This window comes from Parathielavia appendiculata, assembly GCF_033297405.1.
Source record: "Parathielavia appendiculata strain CBS 731.68 unplaced genomic scaffold N657scaffold_1, whole genome shotgun sequence".
Taxonomy (NCBI): Eukaryota; Fungi; Ascomycota; class Sordariomycetes; order Sordariales; family Chaetomiaceae; genus Parathielavia; species Parathielavia appendiculata.
Window position 1 is genome coordinate 3626918 of NW_026944220.1, and position 20165 is coordinate 3647082.

Consider the following 20165-nt stretch of genomic DNA (forward strand, 5'->3'; position numbering starts at 1 on the left):
GTTCTCTGCGTGTCCTTTTGCGAGCGCACATTGACTCATCTAGCCACACAACGATGAGCCGTTTATCCCCTTACTAGCACCCCGATGCTTCCAAATCTGGAATGGCGATACTGGCTGCCGCCAAAGAAGCCGTGGCAGTCTTGAATGACGAGTACAACAAGTTGGGTGTGAAGGTGTTGAGTCTGAGGGAGTCCATTGGCCACCCTTCGAGTTGGTTACATGCTCGAAGCCCGTCTGTCCGACTGTGCGAGTGGTGTGCGAGTCATGCCCTGTCTCTCCGCTCGGCCGTGCTTGACTTTCTGGATGAGGGAGGGTTGGATATATAGATCTCTATCCACCGTACCAGGTAAGACAGCTTCAGTAGAGACAGACAATCAAGGCCACACAGCAGGTTTGTGCCATATGTGCCCCTGTCCCTGAGGTTTCCATTCGCCCTGTTGGCGGTATTGCTGGTGAGAGTAGTAGTAAACTATAGAACATGCCTGCGGCGTTGGTGATACGGGCACGGTGTATTTCGCTTGACCGTTGAAACTTCGAAGTTACACAAAGTGGTTATTGGCACGTCCCCCGCGCATCTTGCTGTCTGTTACTTTGGGCACGGATACCAAGGATAGGTGGGCGTGGTGAGAGGAGATACTCCTCTGCTCACCGTCTTCTGAGAGCTCCTCTTGGTCAAGACAACAAATGACCTCCAATGCCACCAAAGAAGTGACATCTTCCGTATAGACATGATTTCGTGTCTTCACCAAGAAAGTAAAGAGATCTTTCTGCGTTGGAAGACATGAACCTGGTTTTAGCTGGGCAAGCAACCAAACAATAAGAAGTGAAAGCGAAAACGACGTTTTACTATGTGAGGGTAAAACTTGCGAGGTGGTGTTTCACTGTCCTTACTGTATTTGTGATTCAAGTTTGGCATCTTCTGTTTCTCGACACCTGCCTCATGTTGTCTCACTGCGGTGGTATACAACAATTTCGCTTTAGGTCTGAGGCCTTTTGCTAAGTTACTTCCGCAATTGTTCTGATCGTCTCAAATTCCAGGCTGACGCTTGCTGACGGTGCTCCCTCTACAGTCCGCGGCTTAGGAAACTGTTGTTGGTGGACTCGCAGGAAGGGGGTGAGGAAACAGAGTCCGATGTAGTGTTGCGTGGTTTATGCTGGCTCACCCACCATGCATGCCTTCCTACCGCTCACCAAGGCTCATGCCAACATATCTGGAGACAGTCAGGGCTCAGCGCCATTTTATTTCAGACTCATTCACCTCCCTTCCGTTGAGAAGGGCGAGTGACTCACAGCACTTCTTTCAGAAGCATGTCGCCGCTCCAACCCAGGGAAAAGCCACGCAGAAACATGTCTCTTAATATGGATTATCTTGGTCAGGATCTGACTTGCACTCTGTCAGTCTGCATTCCCTGGCTGCCCGTTGATTCTGACAAGATGCTGACGACACCGGGCGAGATCTTCCAGAGACGTTTGGCAATTGAGCCGAGTCGGCGCAAATGAAAGTTGAACGGAGAAAGAAGAGAAGATGATGAGGGTGAAATGAGAAAGAGAAGGGGGGGGGTTTGGTATAGGATTTCGTGCCTTCCCTTCTTCCACGGTCTGAAGCGACGTTCCTTCCCATCACCCGTCGTCGTAAAGTTACTGCCAAAGTACAGGAAATCGCAACCGGGAGCTGGTTTTGATCTGGCATCCAGCCGATGTCATCGGTCGAGCCTCTTCGAGCAACGATTGTCAATCGGGACTTGTTTGCTGGTGAGTCTCCGTGGCTGCAGAATGGGCAGAAACTACCTTGGGCCAAACAATGTCGTGCTTGTGGGCATCGCAACATGGCATAACTATAGCGGAGGGTTCCTTGCCCTATAGAGTGTTCCGCTATAGTAGGTTTGTCTCATCCGATTCCGCAACCATTGGGAGCCTGGCCTCTTCCTCGCAGTACGGGATGGTCGGTAAACCCCTTCCGAGACAGAGTACTCATGGCGTCCGAGGTACCCCATCAGCCTGACTTCTTGACCACCTGCATATGCGAGATGAGACTCGTCCCTCAGCCCCTGATGTTCGCCAACCTGAAGTGAAAATGGAGGCAGCCTCTTAAAGAGGGGCATGCTTATACCGCGTGAAGTGCTTCCGCTAGGGCACGGCATCCATCAACCTGTTTAATGGTTTCTTCCAGGCCCCTTCTTCAAAGATACATGTCATTAACGCCCCTTCCACCCTTCCCCAACCGAAGCAGACCTCGGCACTGTGTCTCGTAGGCACATCGTGCATCCCCGCCATCAACAAGCACGGCTTGTGATCACATAACAATTTCCTCAGCCACCGGGCCGTCTCCTGACTTCCAGCTTGCTATGCCGCTCGGCGAGTCAAGGTCGAGAGTCTACCGAGTTCACCGGATTCCCCAGACGGCCATTGGCAGTCCACGTCCAAACCTGATATCCCAGGCCGCGATGGACTGTAACGTCTTTTCCGCCTACTAAGTTGGCATGTATCCGTGTGTCAACGTGAGCTCTCAGTAAGTGACGTGGCTGCTGCATCGACATGCCGAACCTTCTCTGTCAGGGAGCCAGAGTAGATCACAGCAACGATAACATCAAGAAAATATTTAAGGCCTAACCCAATTACACACAGTCAAACATCCATACAAAGTGCTTCGATATCTAAGCGCAGATGGGGTTGCTTTGCTGCCTTTCATCTAGGTAAATTGAGTCGGCAGTCGAGACCAAGAACGCCCAAGGACTGTCGGATTGTCACCGGTTGCCTTCGGACCGAACCCGGCGAAGCGAACACGCATTGACAGTGTCGTAGCATTGACCGTTGGGCCGCGATTTGCAAGAAATGGATTTAGCCACGACCGGTACCAGAACAACAATCGATGTGCGACGTCTCCGTCCGTATCCGGGTCCAAGGTCGCTAACCATCTCTCAACGGTTTCTCGTTCGCGACCTCTTCGCTGCCGGATGGCGCATCCACCACTAAGCGAACCACTCCCCAGCCTCGCGGAGCCGTGCAGCCGGCAGCAAACCCGAAATTTGCTTACCATCGACCGAGACGACCAAGGAGACCCGAGACAGGTAAGTGTTGGCACCAACAGACATGCCATGCTGTCCATAACCCGGCAGCCAGTAGTTACTGTGTATTTCCTCCGGATACCACTTCAGACAGATCAGCGTCAGTCCAGCCACCGGATCGAGTCGGTCCCATCCGCGACACAACCGAGTCTTCCACTGTACAGTACTACAGAAGATACGTTTTTCTCCGCCACGTCTTGAACCAGCTTGGTCTGGGACCCGAGGATAACAAAGTATTCGTAACGTTGGGTAGATTGCCCAAGCGTGTCAGCACAGCTTCCGTATTTGGAAGTCATCTTCCACCAAACACAGTAGGCGTCACCTCCCTGGCTGTTTCACTCTCCTCCAAGTGGGTTCCTATCTCTTGGCTTGTGCCAGGAGGATGAGAGCTTGTGGAGAACGGAGAAGACGGAGCCCAGGTGGGCAAGGACGAAATCGAAGACAGCCCACCGGGAGGGCAATTCACTGACTGAAATGGGACCGGAATCAGTTCCCAAGCAACCCCGTTGATGATGCCAAAACAAACCCGGCGTTTCGTTTCTTGACTCGCTTGTCTCAAATAAGCGGGTCTCCCAGCCTTGTTGGCGAATACTGTACGTACTGTGTACAATACTCGACGTCGTACAGTACAGCACGTTCGCGACGCCCACGAGGCATCAGGGTCCTAACAGAGAGCCAAGAAGGGAGAAAGCACAAAGGCCCGTCTTGGCTCGCGTAGAAAAAATTATGATCTCGATGATGTCTTTTCCCGGCCCCCCGGCTTGGTGGCTTGCCCTACGCCTCGGAGATGGAGCCGAAAGTCGTTTAGCGCGTCCCGTCCCGGCGTCATTTTTGTTGGGTCGCAGGCTTTTTTCGTCTCGGATCCTGACGTTGCAGAATCGGGGAATTTTTGCCTAGAGAACGGCAAAGGGACCGTCTTGGGTTGTTCTCAATCTCGGGCCAAAGAAGGATGTGACGGCTTTGGGTTAGAAGTATCCGTACAGCCTAGGCTTACACAGTGCAGACTGTCGGATTGCCCAGACAAGACACAGTAAAGGATATTGATGCTGAAATCTACCCCTTCATCAGTTCACCCCAACTCATTTCTGTATCGCGTCGGTTCCTGCGAGGGGCGGCCCCATCTCTCTCAATTCTCCGAACGAATCATTCGCCACTTGACGCGTCGGGAACTGAGATTGTAGTGCCATCTGCAGGAACCAGATGCAATGCGACTCTGCACCAAATATCACGATATTAGCATACGCAGGAACCCCTTTCCGGCAAGTGCCAGAGAGAGAGAGGGGGAGGAGCGAGGCCGTCTGTGCTAACGCTTTGCCACGATCCTGCCATAGCGGTACTCTTGTCTAAGGCACATAATGTTAACAGTATGGTATGCTACCTCGGCTACGTCTTGGAGTCCGGAGATTCTGGTCATGGAGATGGGGCTCGACCGACCTTGTTGGGCTGACGCATTCGGAGCCCGGTGGCTGCGAACCCTTGCAGCATCTCCTCCACCCGTTGTATGGCACTAATTGCTTGAGTTGTATTCTGCTTGTCGGTCCTACTGTGTAGCCATTCCATCACGTCAGCAGTGCTCCGTAGGCGTGCAGACACAGTAAGGTATCCATACCTACGGATATTCTGGAGCTCATGCTGGAGCTTTATGATTTCGTATCGCCTCTTTCACAGGTCAAAGATCGGAAGTTCGTCGGAGTGGTACGAAAAACCTCGCAAGTGCATGGCAGACCCAGCAGCGGCCTTCCACTTGCGGGAGGTGAGATTAGTGTTCGTTCAGGCGACGAAGGACTGCTCGCTTGGGCTTGCCGACCTGCTAGGTTTGGGGCGATGGTGCTCTCGGCGTCTTCTAAAATCCTAGGGGCAAGTGGAGCAGGGAATTACCCTGATGTCGGTGGCTGAAAGGCTGGCTTGTGCCCGGCCCGTCGGCCGCCACCGGATCGGCGCCAGTGGCTTCGAAGAGGGCCGTGCATTTTCTTTCGTTGAAGACGACTCGGATGGTGCGTCCAGTTTGCTTCCCTCTGATCAGTGAAAGGGTCTCAGAAGACCGCGGCCTCGGCGGCACGTTCCGCCTTGCGCAGGGAACAGGCCGAACAAGTGTTTGCCCGCCAACAAGCTGCCCTGCGTGCGGATACATGTATCTCCGTACGGATAGTGAATCGTTGCGGGAGGTTCGACTACGTGTAGGCATCGTCGCGTCCTTGTTGCATGGTGTTCTCGCCAACCGAGTAGTATCATGTCTTCATTTCATGCTAGGTAAACACCAGTTGCATACCGTGGTATATCTCGTCTGCCAGCTGTTAACTATTCCAAATTTGTCGGCAACGGCTCCGGCCCTGACGCCAGCTCCCAGGCACTCGGTTCTGTCTCGGATAGTTGCACCTCTGTGATCTGCCACCTTGTGTCGCATCACGCGGCCGCGGCCCGATTACAAGCTTGACACTCTTTACAATTCTCCTGACCATCTTCTTCTCTGCACGACAACGTCGTGTAGTTCCCGAACGAACGGGTCCTAGGGAAATTGCATTAGCTGTGGGGAATCTGGGGTAACCGGGAAGGTGTGGGAAGGTGGTGAGAGTCTGAGCGATGACGGTTGCGGACCATAGGTGAGACCCAGACGATGCGGGGAGTGGTTCGTTACTGTTTCGTTTGGCTTCACATGGATTGGATGAAGCTGAACTATGTCTTTTTAAGTGGCACTTGCGTTTGAGATGCCTCCAGATGAATTCTTACACTTGATGTGGTTGCCAGCCTGCAGCTCCGTAATAACCGACGTTAGCCTGACCCCGCAATCCGCATGCCGAGATGCCGGCCAAGACGCAGCGACTTTCCGGGGCACCTTACCTCAATACCTTACAATACCAATGTATGATGATTACGCCACGGACCTCTTCCTGCCTACCAGCCACTGGAACGTACCAACCGGCCTCGAGAGCCCTTCTACTGTGGTAGAGCTAGGCACCGGTGGAGATGATTCTGGGTAGCACTGCCCCTCGCCTGGAAATAACCTCATCGCAAGCACGGGACACACTTGGCATGGAGGACAGATCAAGGTTCTGCGTTGGGGGTACAGCGGCTTCGATTTGCTCGGCACTCCGTAAACTCGCAGCTGTAGGCGGCGTGACTTGGCGTCGGAGCCTTGAAGTCGGTGAATGGGCTTGTCGAGTGGTGCGCTCTGGACGCTGTTGGAGCAAGTAGAATCGACCCGACGGGATGGATGAAGCTGAGGTCTCCAAGCGAGACAATGCCGAATGGGGACGGTGTGACGATGGAAAACTACGCAGACCGTCTACTTTTTAGGTAGGGCAGATGACACCGCGAGCGGTGTACAGTTTCGCAAGGTTACCGTAGCTATTCTGGGAGGTGTGACGGATAGACACCGACCCGTGTTTGTCACAGGAGGGAGCTGTCGGTGGTCGGTATCGAGGCGGGGCGGTGCGACCGGCTACTGTCTCGTCGCTTTCGCTGGATCCTGCCGAGTCGGGTATGTTGGATATACGTGTACCGTCACCCAGCTGTTTACCTACCTACCTGTCGTTCCACAGCAGGAGACTTAGCCATGTCTTCCTCCGGCCATCGACACGCTAAACACCTTGACTGGAACTCAATCAATAGCGGTTTTTCGTTACTCCTTACAATGGAAGCACCCAATGCTGCCCGATACCTAACAAATTTCACCACAAGGGGCCCAGATCGCGGCTCCAGGTTGTTGGTCGATCTCCATCTCGTCGCACGCGAGCTACAAAGGTACTCGAAGACGGGGCGCTGCGGCATCGCCTTTGGTAGACGGGCGGTGACGTGCGTCTGATCACCTGGTGCAACACATGCCATCTTGGCTTCCCGAATTCCGAAGCCCGTTGGAGATTGGGTTCTCACTACAAGTGCTCTCTCTGCGTTTGGTCTCAGAAGAGAGTTCCGATAGTCGATTGGAAAGAGACTGCCTGACTTCTTCGAACACTGTGGTAACACTCTTCGGTTGCAGCGCTACACTGTTGAGATTAACCGATCTTCAAGTAGGTGGTTGGCAGATCGTGAGAGATCCTGTGATCGCTACCGTCTTACCGTTACTCACAGGTGACAGAGTATTACTAACCGTTTTCGCCGTTCATGCGTTGGTGTGAGCCACGAGAGCTGACGCCCCGGCAGGTTGCACGGTGTTTCCTGACCAGGCAAGTTCACAAGGCTCGAGATGCAACATGGTTCAATCGTTTTCGTTCGATTGGGCGACACAAAAGGCGTCGGACAAGCGGCCGGCCAAATCTTCAGCCCCCAACGAGGGCCGCTCCGTATGGCGGCGCTGGATTTCTTGTCGATAGTCTTTCACCGCCCGGCAGTCGACGGCCTCCCATTGCATGAACGGTCGCCAGGTCATCAGCCGCGGACGGCGGCGCCCGCATGCATGAGCCGACCCGGCGCAGTTGGACATACGCAAGAACCAGAGGTTGATCGGCGGGCGTGTGATAAGTGTCATGCGCTCGGATCTGTCTGCAAGATCCAAGAAAGGCCAAGATCTTTGCTGATCTCGTCAATCCTCTGGTTTCTCTGGTGGAAAGACGATGGAAGCTCAGGATGTCGGACAGTGCGAGTGCATTATTAGCCCCTTGAAGTCAGTGTGCCGGGTCTGCATTGCCAACCACCGAATCAAAGAGCAGCACCCTGCAAAGCGGGCCAGCCGGTTAAGCCAGGGCCCCAGGCAGTGTGGCTGCCACAACTCGGCCGCTTCCTGCAGGTCTTGGCACCTCCCCGTCAGCCCGCCCCTCCTTTCCTTGCTCGCCCTGAACCCTTGGCGGCCCCGGTCCATCAACTCGAGGGTTTCGCCTCCCCAATGAGAGCCCGCGGTTGCGGGTCCAACTTCGGGAGAGTTGCACCATTTGGACGAGCGCGGAAGCCCCAAAGTCGCATCCAACCGTCCCCTGTCTCTTGGGCCGGTCCACTTGCGAAATGGCAGAACGTGTCCAGTCTGTGTTATCGTCCCGCCCGTTGCAACGAACCAGTCGCCCCTCCCTGGCCACCGCGCCCCCAGGCAGGGAACATCCCCAACAGCCATGGCAGATCGAGATGAGCCATTGTACATAATGTTCCACCCCCACTCCGCTCTTCCTCGTCCCCAGCTCTTAGTCTTGGATTCCCCCGTCTCTGTTCGCTTCTCTACTCAAGTGGCACCATCTCGAATCCTCTCCTTGTTTGAGAATCGGCACGCCCAGTTGATACACCAACGGACGATCATTGACATCCCTCAGACACCGTTGGAAAGAAACGCCCTAATATTATCCCACGCCCACAAGACACTGGCTCGGCAAGTGTACTGGTTGTATCGCTCCTCGAGCCCCAAAAGCACGCCAATGGATTCATAACCTTACGCGAATCGACCGTCCATTTCTGGCGCTCCGTGCGACATCGAAGCGTGGTGAACCGAAACGAATTCTTCGAGCTGGGTATCGAGGGACGGGTCCGAGAATCGAAGTAGGCCCAACGTGCAGCTGGCGTACTGCGCGAGGACGGACGGGGCGGAGGTAATTGCTGTGTGGCTTGGGTGGGAATCGAATTGCAGGCACCAGGCACGAGCCCCGACCGAACCGAACGAGAATCATCAAGATGGCATCGAACGAAACGGCTTCTTGTCCGAAGCCGTTCCTCTCCGATCACCTATACACAGATGGCGGCTGTAAGTTGGTGGTCCAAAGAGTTGGGCGCGCATGAAGCAACTGCTGCTGACACTGCACGTAGTTGTGGAAGGCAGACTTTGCAGCGAGATTGGGGAATTGAACTGCTGCCTGCCATGCCCCATGACCGATTGGGCGTATCCAGATAGTTTCCAGACCATGGGCACGGCAGCGAACTGGGTGGCGGTCGCAAGCACCATATGCTGCGTCTTTCTCCTGATCTCGTGGGCCGTGCTGCCCGTTGACAAGACGTACAGGCACTACCTGAGCATCAGTTTGACCGTAGCCGTCATGTTCATGAACGTATGTTGCCGCACGCCGTCCGTTTGTCCTGACCAAGCGAGAAACTGATTTACGATTTGGGCAGCTTGGTTTCGTCATTCCCCTGGCCGGAAATCCGGATCAATGCTTTGACGACATCACACCACATTCGATGCATACGGCTCCGATTTGCGCGGCTTCGGGCTTCTTCCTCATTATGGGTGGCTGGGGAGGCGTCCTTTGGGTTTTCTTGCGCGCCGTATCTCTGCACCTTCAGATCTGCTGGCAACTGGTTGTGGGGCGCAATTTCATGTGGTTCTCGCAGGTCGCTGGCTGGGGCATTCCCGTCCTTGGTGTTACCCTCGCCTTTGTTTTCAGCGGCGTCTCGTTCCGGTTCGGCGAAACGTGCCATATCAACCACAAGAACAGTCTCGCCGATCTCTGGATCCCCCTGTTGGTCTTTGCCGGCTTGACTATCATCATCCAATTCGCCACCTTCGGCTACTGCATCAAGGTCTATCTCGCCTCGCTCTCCGACAACAGCGCCTCGACCGAAGGCTCCGGCATGCCTTCGTACACCAACAGCATCCGGACCATGACACCAAAACAGGCCTATCGCCGTGTGCGCCGCGTCATTGCTCTCCAATGGAGAGGCATTACTATCGTTCTCATCATCATCGCCGACGTCATCTTCTTCTCGGTCGTCTTCGTTTTTCAGGACAACACGATCGAAACTGTGAAGCAGAATTCGAATCTTGTGCGTCCCTGGGCCGGGTGCTTGATTACCAATGGTGGTAACAAGGTGCCGTGTCTGGATCAAGCTAGCATGCTCCGTGTCAACATGCCGACAGTCGGCGCCGTTCTCTTTCTACTAGGGGTAAATCCGGCCCCTCTTTCGTCCTGCCCGCCCAAAATGCTCGTGCTAACTCTTGTCTTGACTAGATGAACGGCATTTGGCTCCTCCTCCTCCTCGGCCGCTGGTCCATGGCTACTGGCTGGCTTGACATGTGCACCTCGGTTCCCAACCGGAACAAGAGGGAGTTTGTCTCAGTCGATGCGCGGCTGGACGATCTCAAAAAAGACACACGTTCGTACGAGATGCTCTCCCGGGACACCGGGAAGACCATGGACGATTCAGTAACACCCTCCGTAGTGACTCCCATTTCTCCGACGCACGCGAGGACGCTGGCGGGGAGTCCGGTCAATCACGATTATATTCACATGCCCAACAGCGATGGGCGCCGGACTCCTGACTACTTTGGGAATACCGCCCGGTACCATACCCCTGCGAGATCGTTTTCGAGCCCACGCCCGCCCCAGACGGTACACTGGGACGCCCGAGAAACCTACGCGAGGCCGACGTCGCCATATTCGCAGCAGGATCGATATGTCAACCCCCTGGGCATGAACAGGATATGACCGTTATGACGACACGCGAAAATTATCGGATTTTTTTTTCCTTTTTCCGTTGCCCAATTCGAACCCGGCAACGGGCCACCGACGCATTTTCCACCATAAAGGTGTTCGAGTCACGCACTTCGACGACCACCAAGCCTCGATCCGCCATTGTACATAGGACGACGTCCGATCAAGGGCGAGTATTCGCGGCGGCTGAGGGCCCCATAACCTTCACCATCAAGCCGCGTCGCGCCAATCGCCGGATTGCTAGTCACATCGACCAGAGCGGAAATTGTTGCATGTGCTGTATCACACGGAGGGGATAGACTCGGGCGGCATTCGGTTGGTGTCGGGGAGTCTCGGGAAATTCCAGGGGCACAGATGGCGGGGCCGGCACCGCTGCTGGCAATGGAATCATATGGCCATCGGACTAGAAGCTGTGCCCGGAAGATCCTCTTATATACCAGAGGTCGATAGGTGGGGTCCCTCGGATTTTTCGGGAGAGTCGACCATGCGTGTGGGTGGGATGGAAGCCTACCATTCCCCGAGTGGGCTGCTCGGTGCTCTTCCCAGCCTCGCGACAATCTTATCGCCGGTCAGTTCGGGATGTCGCGATCCTGACCTGCGCCTATACCCGTGCCATTGGGTGCCGGTTGGCGGCGACGAGGATGCAGAACTCTCGCATCCGAAGTTTCCGGTCGTGGTCGCGCTTTGTGAAAGAATTTTTGGTTGGTTTTGGTGGAAGTTCGGAGAAGCCGGAAGCGGCGGTTCGGGCTCAGGTGCATGCCGGCGCCGGCTTTTGTGGTGGATCTTGGTATATAATCAACGAGATTTTTATAATCCTATCTTGTATCATTTGTCGATAACATACTACGGTTCTCGGATGGTTAGAAGGCGGCTACGACTCTTCTATACCAAAATTTGGCGTTTCCTATCTCTTACACATCGCTCCCTGGTTGCATTTGCAAGGCTTCCAACTGTTGATGCTTACGAGTGCCACCTCTATCATCTCATCATCCGTCTCTCAGAAGAGCTGGGTACGGCTTCATCAGCAACTCTACGCCAAGAGCTGCACGCGACTCAGCTGCAGCCCTGTCGCTGAGTGAAGCCGTGAGTGCCGGCAGATCCCAGAGACCGGCGAACCCTGATTCGGCCTTGGCCAGTCACCTGGCAGAGTTCGCAGATCGGCATTGAGTAAGCGCCTGGTTTCATTCAACTGCAAGCGTTCCGGGAGTTCCATGTTGAACCAGGGCCCCGCCTTCTTCCGGTCTTTTCTTTTCGCCATGTTTGTCTTTTCTTGGCGGCTCGGGCTTCGGATGCCATGGAAACCTCGAGGCTTTCCGTTCGGGCTTCGGGTTGTTGTATTTATAAAGAAGCGACACGACCAGTGAATTAGGGAGGGGTGTCTCGCCGATGGAAGGGGTCGGAGGACCGCAGCTGCTTTCCAGGTTATCTAATGGAGACTGTGGTCGCGGTGTCCGCTGCTGCTGAGTCTGACGCCGGTCATTGCTGATATCAACCAGTCGTCAACAACAGTCAATATCGTCGCGGCTCCTCCCGTCCTCTTCAAAGTATCCTTTACCATCACGCCCTGTAGGCACACATGCTCTACTCTGCCGCTTGTCTACGCTTGTTTGTTCAGCTTGGTATTCGACTCAGCTCCGTGCTCTGCCCCGCCCCACCGTAACCCACACGCCCAGCTCGTCGAGACTCGGGACCTGGCCCCCTGCGCTCGGGCCGTCTTCCGCAATGCTTTGTCTCCAGCGCAGGAACCGCATAGCCCTCCCGATTTCGTCATCACCACCACCATCACCTACACGGGCACACCACGATCTCAAACGCCGGCGTCGACAAATGTTCTTTCTCGTCCTCGGCGTCCTGCTGGGCGCAGTAATCGTCTACGCCTACAAGGCCGAAGCGGCCCTCTCGGCGCCCTGGATCCCCACCGCCGCAGCCCGCCTCTTCGCCCAGCGGCCCCTGCCCCCGCCGCTCGACGACACCTTCCTCTCCTCGCCACGATACACCCTCCCGCTACGCGCAAGGGGGCGCGACATTGTCGATGCAAACGGCACGCGCTTCAAGCTCGCCAGCGTGAACTGGTACGGCGGCTCGGACGAGCTCTTCGTGCCCGGCGGCCTGGACGTGCGCCACCGCGACGACATCGCCCGCACGATCCGCGCCATGGGGTTCAACTCGGTGCGCCTGCCGTACTCGGACGAGCTGGTCATGTCCAACCCGGTGATCCTGCCGCACCTGCTGAGCGCGAATTCGGACCTTGTCGGCGGCAGGGCGCTGGACGTGTTCGCGGCGGTCGTGGAGGCGCTGACGGCGCAGGGCATCGCGGTCGTGGTGAATAACCACATTACCAGCGCGACGTGGTGCTGCGGGGCGGACCCGTGCGATGCCGGGTGGGCCAACGACCACCTGCCGGCGATGCTGTGCCGGGTGAGGCAGACCGAGGAAGAGTGGATCCAGCATTGGGAGAAGGTCATGGCGAGGTTTGTGAACAACAGCCTAGTGATTGGGGCGGACCTGAGGAACGAGGTGAGGGGGGTGTGGGGGACCATGACTTGGGAACGCTGGGCGACGGCCGCCGAGAGGGCGGGCAATCGGCTGCTCAGGATGAACCCGGACTGGTTGATCTTTGTGGGCGGCACCGAGTCGCAAAATGACCTCTCCGGGGTGGCCAGGCGGCCGGTGGTGCTAGACGTGCCGAATCGGGTGGTCTACTCGGCCCATGTCTACTCGTGGAGCGGGTGGGGGAGTATGGGCGGCCGGTACGCCAAGCGGACATACCCGAGCTTCGTCCAGTCGATGCGCAAGAACTGGGCGTACCTCGTCGAGGGGGGCGTCGCGCCGGTCTGGGTCGGCGAGTTTGGAGCGCCGGGGAAGCCCGGCCAGGGCGACGCCAACTACTGGCAGAACCTGCTGCGCTATCTCAAGGCGATCGATGCCGATTTCGGGTACTGGGCCATCAACCCAAGGAAGCCAAAGGACAACGAGGAGGAGACATACTCGTTACTCGAGGACGACTGGGCCACGCCGGTGCTGGACTACAGGATGAAGGACATGACCGAGTTGATACGGGCAGGCAGGAGATAGGTGAACGAATGTTGCGCTTGTGGCTCGGGAGTTGGCATCTTCGCACCTTAATCGGCTCTGAGCGCCGACATCCAAGTCCATCCTTTGTGGAATCACGATCGCCGGACGGTATTTCTGAAGGAGTCATTGGGGGCTTAGGCGTTGTCAGGGGACATGGGTAAGGGAGGGCTATGACGGTTGGGCGTTGGGTAGGGGAGTAGGGCTTGAAAGTCACTGGTTTGTTTGTGTGCATCCTCGATACCACAACCTGGGCGTTACAGATCCTAGAATAGAATCTTTTAGCTGAATACCTATACGTATGGTTCCGTCGGACCAACTGCTTCGCGTGCATATGATGTCGAAGGTAGAACAACCGGCAACGGGAGCCTGTGGCTGAGAGGTATTATTGCGTGAAATTCCCGTACTGTGATTTCCGCCGTGCGTCAGGTCAACCCCACTTATTTTTCGCTGCCACCGCGCTTTTCAAAGAAACAGGCGGTTAGCCCCGAGAGCCAAAATAGCATCCTACTATTGCAAGCGACGTCAGGCACGCACGCAGACGGCAACTTTGGGAGGTATTTACATTGAGGCTCCTACGCTCGACTCTACCAAACGATTGATATTACGTGCAACACGCGAACAGTACTAGATGAATCTATTTTGCGGCTTAATCTTTATAGTTGGCGTCGTCCTTCGAGTAAGTGGAATATCCTGACGTTTGAGAAGCCCACAATTCTTGGCGAACTATGTAGATTCTGGCCTATATCTTCGAGATTTAGGGACCTAAAAGACATTATCAAGAACACTTCGCGTATTATGCGCATCATCAATCGCATAGTAAAGTCGAATTCAGGAGCCTCGATGTAACGACCTCCCGAAGTTGCCTTATGCGCGCGTGCCTTACGTCGCTTACAATAGTGATATAATATTTTGGGCCATGTAGCTGACTGCTTACCTCTCGAGTTTAACCTAATATAGTCCAAATAGTACGGAGTACCTGTTCCAAAAAGTTGACCTGAAGTTTAGAAACGACAGCGTACGGATGTAGCGCTGACGTCGACTGCTGCACAGCAGGGGGCTTGCTGCCTTCCCCCGCTTATCGCGTTATCAACAACCCGCTCCCACTCATCAAACTCGCCGATTTCCCCGTACCCAACGTGATCAGGTACGCTACATAGCACAGTAAAGTCAAGCATTTAGCTGTGGTATGGCTGCCGACCTCGGTCCCAACCCGCTAGCAACCCGAGTCGCATACCACATAGGGCGTGCTCCGGCGCTACCTATTGCACATACATAACCCTCCGCACCATCGTCGGCCATCTCGGTTGTTCCGCGAACAATGTCCCGCCATCTCCTGGCAATCGTGGGATCGGTCAACGGAACATGACGATGGACTCGGAGACCGCAGGCGTTATAGAAGCCTACGAAGAGCTTTATGTCAGCCCGACCTGCTTTGTCCAGACTGCCGAGAACAGGGTGAGTGCGTGTGTTCTCAAGGGTCGCTCTGAGATACCCTTATGGTTGCCCGTCCTTCTGGATCCACATTGCGCCAGGGAAAAGAGAGCTGTCTGTGCTTACGGCTAACCATGCGCTTGGATGACGATTTCGCTAACGCGCGGGTGGCTTCGCCTAGTTCGGCCCCGATGTGCTGGACGACCTCAAGGCGTTCGTGTACGAAACATCCCACGCTAATGACGTGGATTTCGACGAGGACGAGGACGACGAAGACGATGATGATGGAGATGAAGAAGAGGACTGGGTCGACGCGGGACTTGTGTTTTTGGAGCCCCACGAATGGGAGTTGGCCTTGAACAACAGCGGGCTCGAGACAGATCCAAACCACGCGCAGCACGGCTTCCCCAGAATTGCAACCACGAGGCACAATCTCACGGCGCTTTCCCAACAGTACAATGTATGGATCTCGTTTGGTGGCCACCATGGTAGCCGAGTGTGCTGACCTGAAACTCGTGACGCAGCTCTATTTCGCGGCGTACCAGGACAAAATATATGTCTACCAGCCACGGAGGGCAGCGCCCCAGATTTTGCCGTCTCCATCGCTCATCCTCCACCCGCGACCGTCAAAACTGGGCCAGGAGCGCGGGGGAGTTTTGGACCGGCGCTTCCCACATCAGGTCAACCATTTGATCGTGGGGAACCTGGGGGACTCGGAGATCGTCCTGCTCGCATACGACGACGGCGACGTCATAGCGTACTACACCAAGGCCATCGTCCGTTGCATCAAGGGACACAGCGACAAGGCACGCAGCCCTGCGGCATCTCCAATCCGCCACACAGCACACCCGAAGCCGTTCTTCCACGAGAACGTGGGCAGGTCAGCCTGGGGGCTCGCCATCCACGAGCTGTCTCGGCTTATTGCCGTTGGTTCTAATCTCCACGAGGTTACCGTCTTCGCCTTCGCCCTTACCCATACAAACGCCGGCTTCAAAATGCCCGAGGTGGACGATTCTCCGTTGCTCGAATGCGGCCAGACTGCGTTTCAACTCCAGAGGCACTTCCAGTCGAGAACACGCACGTGGAGGATTATCCTTCCGCTCGGTAGGACGGGACATAATGTGCCTAACCTCGACTTCATCGACGACGAATTGGGTGAAGCAGAGAAGGTCGCTGCGACTGACGTTGTTGGCAACGTATGGCTCCTCGATATATGGAAGATTGGTGCCTCGTCGATCCAGTGGGCGGACCCTGTGATGAGGGACCAACACATGATCCACGCGTATGCAGGTTCGCATGGTTTTCTCTGACTGAACCCGGGGCTGACCAACAATGCAGTTACAAAGGCTGGGGCGTGCTGGTGATTCCGTATCGAAATTTCAAGCCAGCCAAAACCATCCGCGAGTCGCTCGGGCTGCCTGGGGGTGAAGTCATTGCCGTCACGAAATCTGAGGAGAGCAGGGTATGGCTGGATACCACATGCAGTTTGTACTACATCAAGGGGTACACATCCAATCCCGATGCCATATTTCGCCATCGCCGCGCCCGTATTGACTACTCGAGAACGCATGCCGCAAGCCCTCAATGTCACGAGGACGATCTCTCCGACGCATGGGACAGTGGCAGCGACACGGACGAATATGATCCCGCTTGCACGGCCAAGCCAGCGGACACGGTTGGCAAGTTGTCCTGTTCCCTTACGGCGGATCAGGAAGAAGACCGGTGGCTGTCGATCTCGCCTTTCTCAGGCAAGAGGCTGGATTTGGTGATTGACGACATGTCAGACGAGACACAACTGAGTCGATGCATCATCCCCAGCTTCGGCGAGACGCAGCCTAATGTCAGCGAAGCCCAATGGGCGCTCTTCAACCCGGCGAACAATCGGGCGGAGAGAACAAGACAATTAGAGTTTTCCAAGGCCAAACTGCCCAGCCACCTTGCCAAGAACTACTGCCTCCTCCGCACTTCGACGACGGACGTCGAGCTCCAGCCCTTTGACCGCGACGCGCCCTGCATTGAGTGCAAGTACTTGCTCACCAACAACACCCGACCGGCCACCAACATGCCCTGGGACCTCCACCCCGTTTACTCGGAGCGCATCAGCATGCTCCTCCACGTGCCGGCTCTGAACCTTGTCGTGGCCGGCTCGCCCACGGGGCGTGTCGCGCTCATCACGCTGACCAAGACGGCCAAGAGGCTGCACCTGACCCGGGTGCGCTACGGGTTCCGCGTGGACTGTGTGCTGCCCCGCAAGGCCGACGAGGACAAGAAGCTGCGTCCGGAATGCACCCTCATCGGGGTTGCCATGTCGCCTGCGCCGAGCCGGGCTGGGAAGGGACTGGAATTGCGGCCGAAAGCGGGGCCGGTGATGTACAGGCTCATTTTGCATTACAAGGATCATACCATTCTCATGTACGATGTCGCCAGGTGCGCGGACCAGGAGGAGCTGTTGGTCTTCTGAGTCGAGGGGCAACGGGCTGCGCCTGGAGTTCGGGACTCTGAACAACTGGGTTGTCTTTGGCCGATGGCGGCAAGGGGTAATGATTGACATGATCATGGGGCCAACCAGTATGGCGTTTCGTTTGGCGTCGGGGTTGGGGACGGCGTTGCGGCTCGGGGAGAATTTGGTCTTGATTTGCTACAATGCCCGGCGGAGTGCCATCTCGGGCAGGATGTGCGATATGGCAATGCATGGGGAATGGCGTAGACTGGGAGTAACGGCCAGAATTTAGTTTTCTTTCCCACGTCTCCAAGTGATGCTTCGGGCTCTCGAGGGGCTCGGGCCAGCGCAGGGTAAGACAAATAGCGGTTCTAGACTTTCTATCCCAAGGTCGAGGAAGCCCTCGGCGAGCTGGTCACAAGCTCGTCTACCCTACATCACTTGCTACGTGAAACTGTGACTTGGTCCTGTCTTCTCGTGTTGTGATTGAGTCTCTGGTGTCTAGAAGATTCTTATGTAGGGTCTTGCCTATCAATATCGTGCTCTTCGAATTACCGAATCTCGAAATGCCTAGACTTGGTAAGGTACTTACACCTTAGGGCAATTGTCCAGGCCTGAAGTCTCGACTTCTCATGCGGGGACAGAGGCATACTACAGGTACCCCTACCCTCGCCCCGAGTTACGTGGTAAGACTGCCTTCCTTACCTGGGACCAGCTCGAGTCCCAGCAAGACCTGGTATTGTGCTGAACCTCAGCGCTCAACCTGAGAGTGCCCCCCTTGGTTGGCCAGCTTCACAGATGCCGGCGTTGATAAAAACTGACTCTAACGGGTCCGTCTAGGACAAGCGGTTTGCCACGTTGCGGCATCCCGACCCAGTCTATAGATGGCGATCGATGTCGCCCGACTGTCTGACCCAAGGTTCTCTATATCCTTACCACAATTGACTGACCATGCCGAGGCTTCTCCCCGTGATGCTCCGTACGCGACGACCGAGTATTAAGGAGATCGGATTGGGATCAAGGGAAGCTCGTGAGGCCCATTGCGTTCCCATGATTCAGAGGTGCATAAAGGGACTCTTCCACCAATGTGGAGGGTGAAGTGGGAAGCGGTGCTCATCTCCATCCAGCATCCTTTCAACCGTTGTGAGATCTTGGTCTTCGCCTCGGACATCAGATTGCTGTAATCGATGGGCGATGGGAAGTCTCTGCTGGACTACAGTCGTGCATTGAGAAGCAGGCGAATATGGAACTCTTGAACCGTCTTTCAGGAGGATAGAGAAGGCCAGTTTTGCACACAGGCTTCACCAATACCTAACTTTCCGGCTATGGAAGAGGTTTGTTCCCGTCTTCCGCGTTCTTGGCCGGTACGATGTGATGCCCCGGAGATGTGCGATCCACAGTGGGGATCGGGTTGAACCGTATCTTTGGATACCGGCTCGGGCTGGAAAGTCATGACAACTCCCAAAACATAAATAATGCTGGGAATCCCCAAGCTGGAATGTGACTGCTTTTGCCGAGCAATGGGCAGCTCTGTTTCTCAGCAAATGGTGTGAGCCCGATCCTTGATAGCCATAGGTCGATGCATCAACGCGCTTTCAACCTCGAGGTCACTTTATCAAAGCATGCTGGCTAGCTGACAATTCGACTTTGTTCATTCCCGCGAGTCCCATTGGCTGCCAAGCTCATATCAGAACGGTATCTCTTGGCAGCTTGGCATCCGACTTTCAGCTGGTTTGCAGGGATCCTCTTCCGGGGGTTGGAATCGGAGCATGCGACAATCAATCCTCTCATCGAAACGCTCGCCACGCAGAATGCAAACAAATCCTCGGCGCCTCGTTTGCAGCTTGATTCGAGAATTGATGTGAAGACGGAGGAGACACGTTCCGAATCGACTACAGAATGACTGACAAGTACCTTATGTCGGGCGACATCTGCGGCCGATATCGTCGTTCCCCGATCGAGGCAGGGGCTCAACGACCAAGCCCTAATCCTGGATCGAGTGTTGGGTAACAACCGAGAAGTATTGCTCGCCTGCGACGAGGCAGTTGGACGAACAAGCTGTGATGGGTGAAAAACCACTCAGAAAACCGTCAGTCAGCTCAGTGATTCACAGAGATGCTGGCTCTGGCCTGCGAAACTCCACCAGATAAACGCGACATGCATGAACCGCGTGGAAGATCTCTAGAAAATAGTGGGCCAACAGATAAGGGATAATTTCAACGTGATTCGTCCAGCTGGTCGCCTTGAGCCCAAGGCTGAGCCTCACCAGAAACGATTTGTAACAAAAACCTCTGGGCCCCACGCCTTCCCGGCTTGGTGCCTGGCTCGGTACTGCCGCTGAGCTCCCCGGTTTAGGCTTGTCGGATAGGAAAAATAACGACAATTCTGGGTTCGAAGCTCATGCCATGTCCCGCCGTCAACGCATCTGTGGTTCTGAGAAGCATGATCATGGTTGACCGAGAATGCAGCTTTATCAGCCATGAAAACGAGGGAACCAGTTCGATTGGGCGAGAAGGAGAAGTCGAAGGCTGGCGCGTGCCAAGGCTGGAGATAAGGAACCACGATCGCCAAGCTTTCTTTGGCTTTGTGGGGACAGTCCTGCCTCTCCACTCCGCAACGTCGATTTCCGCGTTCTTGGAACAGCCCGCAGTTTTCTTCCGAATGTGTACGAGGTACATCTCTACGGGCGGGAGCGCCGACACCTTACTCTATGGAAGGGTATCACGCATCAGCCCCAGCTCGTTTGTTCCACCAGCGATGCCAACGACTTTGGCAATACAGTTCGGATACGTTTGTAGGGCTGCCATCACG

The 20165-nt window shown here is 55.5% G+C and overlaps 4 protein-coding genes across 4 annotated transcripts; all 4 read left to right on the top strand.

Annotated features, from left to right (window-relative positions):
* Window positions 1-8444: 8444 nt before the first annotated feature.
* Window positions 8445-10601, top strand: N657DRAFT_67823 (uncharacterized protein). Its single transcript, XM_062796057.1, has 3 exons — window positions 8445-9025; window positions 9090-9860; window positions 9926-10601. The coding sequence occupies exons 1-3, from the start codon at window positions 8756-8758 to the stop codon at window positions 10400-10402; spliced, it is 1518 nt and encodes a 505-aa protein (XP_062653094.1). The 5' UTR covers window positions 8445-8755; the 3' UTR covers window positions 10403-10601.
* On the top strand, window positions 10519-11807 carry N657DRAFT_67877 (uncharacterized protein). Its single transcript, XM_062796108.1, has one exon. It carries the CDS (start codon window positions 10800-10802, stop codon window positions 11481-11483), a length of 684 nt encoding a protein of 227 aa, XP_062653095.1. The 5' UTR covers window positions 10519-10799; the 3' UTR covers window positions 11484-11807.
* Window positions 11808-12235: 428 nt separating this feature from the next.
* On the top strand, window positions 12236-13483 carry N657DRAFT_562540 (glycoside hydrolase family 5 protein; the record flags this gene model as incomplete). The annotated part of the gene is made up of 1 exon (XM_062788145.1): window positions 12236-13483. The coding sequence occupies one exon, from the start codon at window positions 12236-12238 to the stop codon at window positions 13481-13483; it is 1248 nt and encodes a 415-aa protein (XP_062653096.1).
* Window positions 13484-14576: 1093 nt separating this feature from the next.
* Window positions 14577-17723, top strand: N657DRAFT_639929 (uncharacterized protein). The gene is made up of 4 exons (XM_062791867.1): window positions 14577-14938; window positions 15096-15374; window positions 15439-16196; window positions 16253-17723. Exons 1-4 carry the CDS (start codon window positions 14846-14848, stop codon window positions 17373-17375), a joined length of 2253 nt encoding a protein of 750 aa, XP_062653097.1. The 5' UTR covers window positions 14577-14845; the 3' UTR covers window positions 17376-17723.
* The last annotated feature ends 2442 nt before the right edge of the window (window positions 17724-20165 follow it).